An 8,654-nucleotide genomic window follows, 5' to 3' on the forward strand; every position below is an offset into this window, starting at 1 on the left:
GGTGTAGTCACGGTCCAGGTTGTAGTGCTGGCGGCCGGTGTAGTCACGGTCCAGGTTGTAGTGCTGGCGGCCGGTGTAGTCACGGTCCAGGTTGTAGTGCTGGCGGCCGGTGTAGTCCTGGTCCAGGTTGTAGTGCTGGCGGCCGGTGTAGTCCTGGTCCAGGTTGTAGTGCTGGCGGCCGGTGTAGTCACGGTCCAGGTTGTAGTGCTGGCGGCCGGTGTAGTCACGGTCCAGGTTGTAGTGCTGGCGGCCGGTGTAGTCACGGTCCAGGTTGTAGTGCTGGCGGCCGGTGTAGTCACGGTCCAGGTTGTAGTGCTGGCGGCCGGTGTAGTCACGGTCCAGGTTGTAGTGCTGGCGGCCGGTGTAGTCACGGTCCAGGTTGTAGTGCTGGCGGCCGGTGTAGTCACGGTCCAGGTTGTAGTGCTGGCGGCCGGTGTAGTCACGGTCCAGGTTGTAGTGCTGGCGGCCGGTGTAGTCCTGGTCCAGGTTGTAGTGCTGGCGGCCGGTGTAGCCACTGTCCAGGTTGCAGTGCTGGCGGCTGGCGGTGAGGACTCGTCACCTTCAGTTAAACAGTGATACTTTCATCCTTCCGAGACAAAGGAGAACGAGCTGAGGAGCTAGCAGTGGAGCGGCGCACCTCACCACCAAGCACTGTGTCTTTTTGTGCTCCCTGTACTCCTGGCGGCGAGGAGCCCTGTGTGGTGTTATGAGACATCCCAGTATCGTGAGGCATCCCATCCTGAATACATACATGAATTTCGACACAGTACCGTGTCTTTTGTTGACTGCTTGTCGTGATCTTTCCCACCTAAGTCTATTTATTATTATGTAAGCAAAAGATGACGTATGTATGTAGCCTACATGGATATCAACATAGATGGGCACGATAACAGAAAACCTTATTCCCGATAACCGATAACTGATAATGAAAAACCTTAACGGCGATAACCGATATTCGTTAACTAGAAACACAAATATAGGCGATAACCGATAACCGATACCCGATATAAATCCACACTTCCGATACTAGCAAGCGATAAGTCCGATAGGCGAAAACGATACTATATTGATATTTCAGATAGAACAACATTGATGAATTCAAATTTTCATTATCTGTATTTTAGGAAACTTACATAACCTTAAAACCACACGTTGACACGTACATATGGACGGTAATACTAGAAATGCCTGAACCGGTGTTGTGTTATTTGGCGTCCCCACCGTCAAAAATTGTTTACAAACACTGGTCTCTCATGAACGGTGCATGCCCAGACCAGCAAGCGTAGACCTATACAGTCTCACAAAGCTTTTAAACTGTAATAAAGAGTTGCTGGAAGGCTGAATCAGACATATAGTACCACTACCACCGTCCTCGCTGTTACTAGAACGGCACTCTGTACGAGTTGTATTTATATGTACAGAGTGTACGTCGTTCTAGAAACAGCGAGGATGGTGGTACTGTATGTTTGATTCAGCTTTCAACAACTCTAATGGTTAAAAAGCATTGTGAGACTGTACAGGTCTACACTTTATTGTCTGAGCATGCGCAGTTCACGAGAGACCAGTGTTTGTAAACAAAAGCGCCAGCTTTTGAATATGGGACACCAAATAACACAACACCGGATGCCTTCAATACCATGACATGGTCACAAACGAATATGGAATATCAAATTTGAGGCAGTGAATAATCATTTTGGGGGCAAAGTTAAATGATTTTTCTCTATGATGTATTGATTTTTGAGTAGCATAAAAAAATTACCAAGTTTTTTAATTTTCATGATCTAAGTATGAAATCTCATCACGGAAGATATTTCATGCCCCGAAGTTTTTTCATACAACACCGGGCCACGCATGCGCAGTAGGGAGGAGACAACGTTTTTTTCTGAGAGGCGGAAAAAAAGTAGCGATTATCGCTAGTTTGGTTACAAAAGTAACGAAGATACCGATATGTATTTAAATAAGTAGCGGATGGTCGATAATCCGATTTTGTTATCAGCGATAAAGTATCGCGATAACTTATCGCGATAACGCCCAGCTATGGATATCAACAATCACCACCTTATTCTTCTTGTGACCTGTTCCGCTTTGCATCGGATTTTAGATCCTCCTTGGTATTTTTTAAAACTTAGAAGTTTCATTTAGTTACTCTGTCATAGTAAAGCTTGGGTTCCACGATGTGAAATTAAGGATGGGATGTTTTACGATACGGGATGACAGATGACACCACACCCCGGCGCCGCTCGGCATCTCCTTTGTTGTATTGTTCTGTTGCAACAATGAAAGAACGAGTCAGGCCGTGACGAGCAGGCCGAGGACCGCTGTGCAAGGACCCGGAGTTGAGGCGCCACACCGAGTCAAGACAGCACTCCAGGAGGCCAGGAACGACACCTACCTCTATTTGTATGGCTAGACATATGGATGTGTATATATATATATATATATATATATATATATATATATATATATATATATATATATATATATATATATATATATATATATATATATATATATATATATATATATATATATAAATATATATATATATATATATATATATATATATATATATATATATATATATATATATATATATATTTTTTTTTTTTTACAACAAAGGAGGCAGCTCAAGGGCACACAAAAAAAGAAAACAATAATAAAAAAAAGCCCGCTACTCGCTGCTCCTAAAAAAGAAACAAAAGAGGTGGCCGAAAGCAAGATCAAATACGGGAGAAGAGATGTCCTGATACCCTCCTCTTGAAAAAGTTCAAGTCGTAGGCAGGAGGAAATACAGATGAAGGAAGATTGTTCCAGAGTTTACCAGCGTGAGGGATGAAAAAGTGAAGATGCTGGTTAACTCTTGCATAAGAGGTTTGAACAGTATAGGGATGAGCATGAGTAGAAAGTTGAGTGCAACGTGGCCGCGGGAGGGGGGGAGGCATGCAGTTAGCAAGTTCAGAAGAGCAGTCAGCGTGGAAATATCGATAGAAGATAGAAAGAGAGGCAACATTGCGGCGGAATTGAAGAGGTAGAAGACTATCAGTATGAGGAGGAGAGCTGATGAGACGAAGAGCCTTAGCCTCCACTCTGTCCAGAAGAGCTGTGTCAGTGGAGCCCCCACACACATGAGATGCATACTCCATACGAGGGCGGACAAGGCCCCTGTATATGGACAGCAACTGTGCAAGGGAGAAGAACTGGCGGAGACGGTACAGAACGCCCAGCCTCGGGGAAGCTGATTTAGTAAGAGATGAGATATGAAGTTTCCAGTTGAGATTTTGAGTTAAGGATAGACCGAGGATGTTTAGTGTTGAGGAAGGTGATAGCTGGGTGTTGTCAAAGAATAGGGGATAGTTGTTTGGAAGATTGTGTCGAGTGGATAGGTGGAGAAACTGTGTTTTTGAGGCGTTGAAGGACACCAGGTTCTTCTTGCCCCAATCGGAAATAATAGTAAGGTCTGAGGCTAAGCGTTCTGCAGCCTCCAGCCTTGAGTCGTTAAGTTCCTGTAGGGTGGGTCTTCTATTAAAAGAAGTTGAGTAATGCAGAGTGGAATCATCGGCGTAGGAATGGATAGGACAGTTCGTTTTGGAAAGAAGATCATCAATGAACAACAGAAAGAGAGTGGGAGACAGGACAGAACCCTGTGGGACACCACTGTTAATAGATTTAGGGGAAGAACAGTGACCGTCTACCACGGCAGAAATAGAACGGTCAGAAAGGAAACTGGAGATAAAGGTACAGAGAGAAGGATAGAAAACGTAGATGGGTAGTTTGGAAAGCAAAGATTTGTGCCAGACCCTATCAAAAGCTTTTGATATGTCCAGCGCAATAGCAAAGGTTTCACCGAAACGGCTAAGAGAGGATGACCAAGAGTCAGTTAAGAAGGCTAGGAGATCACCAGTAGAACGCCCCTTGCGGAACCCATACTGGCGATCAGATAGAAGGTCAGAAGTGGAAAGGTGCTTTTGAAATTTCCGGTTAAGGATTGATTCAAAATCTTTAGATAGACAAGAAAGTAAAGCTATAGGACGGTAGTTTGAGGGATTGGAGCGGTCACCCTTCTTAGGCACAGGCTGTAAAAATGCATACTTCCAGCAAGAAGGAAAGGTAGATGTTGACAGGCAGAGGCGAAAGAGTTTGACCAGGCAGAGTGACAGCACGGAGGCACAGTTTTTAAGGACAATAGGAGGCACTCCATCAGGTCCATAAGCCTTCTGAGGATTGAGGCCAGAGAGGGCATAGAAAACATCATTTTGAAGAATCTTTATAACAGGCATAAAGGAGTCAGAGGGGGGATGAGTAGGAAGAATATGCCCAGAATCGTCCAGAGTGGAGTTTTTAGAAAAAGTTTGAGAGAAGAGTTCAGCCTTAGAGATAGATGAGACGGCAGTGTTGGCGTCAGGATTAAGGAGTGGAGGAAAAGATGAAGAAGTGAAGTTGGAGGAGATGTTTTTGGCTAGATGCCAGAAGTCACGGGAAGAGTTAGAGAAAGCAAGGTTTTGGCATTTTCTATTAATGAAAGAGTTTTTGGTTAGTCGGAGAATAGATTTGGCACGATTTCGGGCAGAAATATAAAGTTCATAATTAGCATTAGTTTGAAGGCTCTGGTACCTTTTTGTGAGCTGCCTCTCTATCAATGACAGCACGAGAACAAGCGTGATTAAACCAAGGCTTTTTAGCGTGAGGAGTAGAGAAAGAACGAGGAATGTATGCCTCCATTCCAGAGACAACCACCTCTGTGATGCGCTGAGCACACACAGAGGGGTCTCTATCCTGGAAGCAATAATCATTCCACGGGAAATCGGAAAAATACATCCTCAGGTCGTCCCACCGAGCTGAAGCAAAATGCCAGAAGCATCGCTTCTTCGGTGGGTCCAGAGGGTGTACAGGAGCGATAGGACAGGACGCAGAAATAAGATTGTGATCGGAGGAGCCCAACGGAGAGAACAGTTTGACAGAATAAGCAGAAGGGTTTGAGGTAAGGAAGAGGTCTAGAATGTTGGGCCGGTCTCCAAGACGGTCGGGAATACGTGTAGGGTGCTGGACCAACTGCTCTAGGTCGTTGAGGATAGCAAAGTTTTAGGCTTGTTCACCAGGATGGTCAGTGAGAGAGGATGAAAGCCAAAGCTGGTGGTGAACATTGAAATCTCCTAGGATGGAGATTTCAGCGAAGGGAGAGTGGGTCAAGATGTGCTCCACTTTAGAATTCAAATAGTCAAAGAAATTTACATAGTTGGTCGAGTTAGGTGAGAGATAAACAGCACAGATGTATTTAGTAATAGAATGACAATGAAGTCTTAGCCAGATGGTAGAAAATTCAGAAGAGTCAAGGTTGTGGGCACGAGAGCAAGTGATGTCGTTGCGCACGTAGGCGCAACATCCAGCTTTAGATTGAAATTTAGGATAGAGATAGTAGGAGGGAACAGAGTAGAGATTGCTGTCAGTTGCCTCAGAAACCTGTGTTTCGGAAAGGAAGAGAAGGTGAGGTTTAGATGAGGAGAGATGATGTTCCACAGAATGAAATTTAGAGCGAAGACCGCGAATGTTGCAGAAACTGAGAAGAAAGAGGTTCGAGGAGTTATCAAGACACCTCTCGGGTCGGCAGCCAGAAGGAGAGTCCTCCCTGGGGGAATTTGTGGTCCCCCCCCCAGGCGGGGACTCCGAGGCTTGATGTAGGTGCGCCATTTTGAAATTCTAATTTTGGGAAAAGGTGTATATGTTGTGTGAATGTAGTGTGGTGTGGATAAAGAGAGGATCTGTCTTTAGAGAGCATGCTGAAGTACTCTCCGGTGTTGGTGAGACAATAGGGAAACGGTTAGTGAGGACATGGGAAGGGTCTTTGGAGGGCTTCAGCTCCCTTCTCACCTCCCATATATACCTCACCGGGAGTGGCTTGCGCCCGTTCGGTAGGTGTCTTCCTACCTATATATATATATATATATCTATATCTATCTATCTATATATATATATATATCTATATATATATATATATATATATATATATATATATATATATATATATATATATATATATATATATATATATATATATATATATATATATATATATATATATATATAGATAGATAGATATAGATATATATAGATAGATATAGATATAGATAGATATAGATATAGATATAGATATATAGATATATAGATATATAGATATAGATATACATACATACATCTCTCTATCTATCTATCTATCTATCTATCTATCTATCTATCTATCTATCTATCTATCTATCTATCTATCTATCTATCTATCTATCTATCTATATCTATATCTATCTATCTATCTATCTATCTATCTATCTATCTATCTATCTATCTATCTATATCTATATCTATATCTATATCTATATCTATATCTATCTATCTATCTATCTATCTATATATATATATATATATATATATATATATATATATATATATATATATATATATATATATATATATATATATATATATATATATATGTATATATATATATATATATATATATATATATATATATATATATATATATATATATATATATATATCTATATATATAGATATATATATATATATATATATATATATATATATATATATATATATATATATATATATATGTATGTATGTATGTATATGCATGTATGTAAGCATGTATGTATGTATGTTTTACTGACGGTCTCCTGCCTCTTCAGTTCCGCCATAATGTTGCCTCACTTTCTGTCTTCAATCGATATTTGTATACTGGCTGCTATTCTGAACTGCATGCCTCGATCCACAAGACTTTCTATTCTTGTTAATCCGTATCCTGTCTAAATTTTCTATGCAAGAGTTACCGGCACCTTCATTGTGTTATTTCTTTAGTAGATAACCTCTGGAATAGCTTCCTGTGTCCCCATTTCCTCCTGCCTACGACTTGAACATCTTCAAGATAAGAGTATCAAGACACCTCTCCAATGATGCTGACCTCTGCACTGCTGCAGCTACGCGGTGTGCAGGAGCGGCGTCACGGCCTCTTTTTGTTTCCTCTTTTTTGCCCTTGAGCTGCCTCGCTTCCTGGGAAAAAAACATGTATGTATACATGTATGTATGTATGTGTGTGTGTGTGTGTGTGTGTGTGTGTGTGTGTGTGTGTGTGTGTGTGTGTGTGTGTGTGTGCACACATCACACACACATCCATACATGTATACATACATACATATTATTTTCCTGGAAGCGAGACAGCTCACGGGCAAAAACACGGAAACAAAAGCTCATGTACATAATATACGCACAATAGTGGGCGGACATTCCCACTTTGGCTCGCCCTTGAAGCTGTGTCCTGCTGCGTTGACGATGAAGTAATAAAGAAATGAACAAGCAGCAGAACAGGAGGGGCGGGAAAACCTCTTGGCCAACGCACCAGCACACAGACCGAGGATATAAAGCCACCCCGACCTTAGTGAAAGCCAGTTTGTCTCAGACCGCCAGATACGGAACACCCCCGAGCGGCAGGTGTCCACAGCTCCCCAACACCACTGCCAGCCATTACTTCAGTACGTGCAGGAGTGACACACTGCCACAGCTGCCTCCGCCCCCGTGTACGGCGTCAGTGTTGGCCTGCGCCTTCAGTAATTCAATGAAGGATTATTATGACGAGTGAAAGTTTGAGGGAATTCCCGGAAGGTGACTTTGTGCGGCGCGAGTGTCGTCACCGTGTGTTGCGTCGTGTTCCCTGGCGGGGAGGCGGTGTGTTGTGTTCCCTGGCGGGGAGGCGGTGTGTTGTGTTCCCTGACGGGGAGGCGGTGTGTTGTGTTCCCTGGCGGGGGAAGGCAGTGTTGTGTGCTGTACGTGTTGTCGCGAAGACTGGTGGCTCTTACGATACTGGCATCCATAACTCCAGCTGTGACGTATTATCTAAGAAATGGTTGTTATAGTGATTGTTAGAATGCTTCTGGAGGCGTGTGGTTATTATGTACTTATACAAATGTACTTGTGGAGTAAGTTCAAGGGAGTCATAGTCTGACAGGGGCCAGGAAGGTGACATTGCGCTCGCCGTGTGGCGTCATTTCGTGTTCTTAGGAAGAAAAGTTTACACACACACACACACACACACACACACACACACACACACACACACACACGGACACGGAACACCTGGCCAGTGCTGCACCCAGCCAAGGGCCTTACAGGGTAGCAAAAGTGTGGTAGGTTAACATTATTAAGTGACCTGACTGAGGTCACGAGGTGACCGCTCCCACACACAAGTCCCTGCCACTGTTGCTCACGCCGCACGCAGCCCGGCGGCAGGTGTTCTCACCCCGTGCTACACCCTCCAACCCAGCCAGAGGAAACAATATGTGGCGCCACTTTATTAAGCTCTACCCGGCCGTTTCTACTTCAGCTTTCAGTCTACCGCCACATTTACAACTCAGCGTGCTGTCCGCCTCACTACGGAAACCTTATAGTATAATGAAAAACAAGCTGAATATTGCTGATTAAAGGTTTTATTATTATATGACACCAATGAAGATCATCAAAAACATTACTATAAAAAATAATAAATAATCTTTTACGATAAGGAAGCATGGCTCCACTCTACTCTTGCCGCATGTTATACCAGTCATTTACGGTACTGGAAGACTTTCCTGTAGGAGTCACTGGGGTATTCATAG

At 43.1% G+C, this 8,654-nt stretch overlaps 1 protein-coding gene across 3 annotated transcripts in view; it reads left to right on the top strand.

Moving 5' to 3' along the window:
• The first annotated feature begins 7,336 nt into the window (after positions 1-7,336).
• The window catches only part of LOC126994733 (serine protease inhibitor 88Ea-like), a 7,543-nt gene continuing 6,225 nt past the window's right edge, over positions 7,337-8,654 (top strand). Inside the window, exon 1 of one of the 3 annotated variants that reach the window (XM_050854021.1) lies at positions 7,337-7,587. In XM_050854021.1, coding sequence (XP_050709978.1) covers positions 7,352-7,587 — 236 coding nt within the window. In that variant the 5' untranslated portion in view covers positions 7,337-7,351. Of the gene's footprint in view, positions 7,588-7,618; positions 7,907-8,654 lie in introns of those variants that run through there. The other 2 variants (XM_050854022.1, XM_050854020.1) reach the window with 2 other exon arrangements.

The sequence above is a fragment of the Eriocheir sinensis genome, unplaced genomic scaffold (genome assembly GCF_024679095.1).
Source record: "Eriocheir sinensis breed Jianghai 21 unplaced genomic scaffold, ASM2467909v1 Scaffold860, whole genome shotgun sequence".
Taxonomy (NCBI): domain Eukaryota; kingdom Metazoa; phylum Arthropoda; class Malacostraca; order Decapoda; family Varunidae; genus Eriocheir; species Eriocheir sinensis.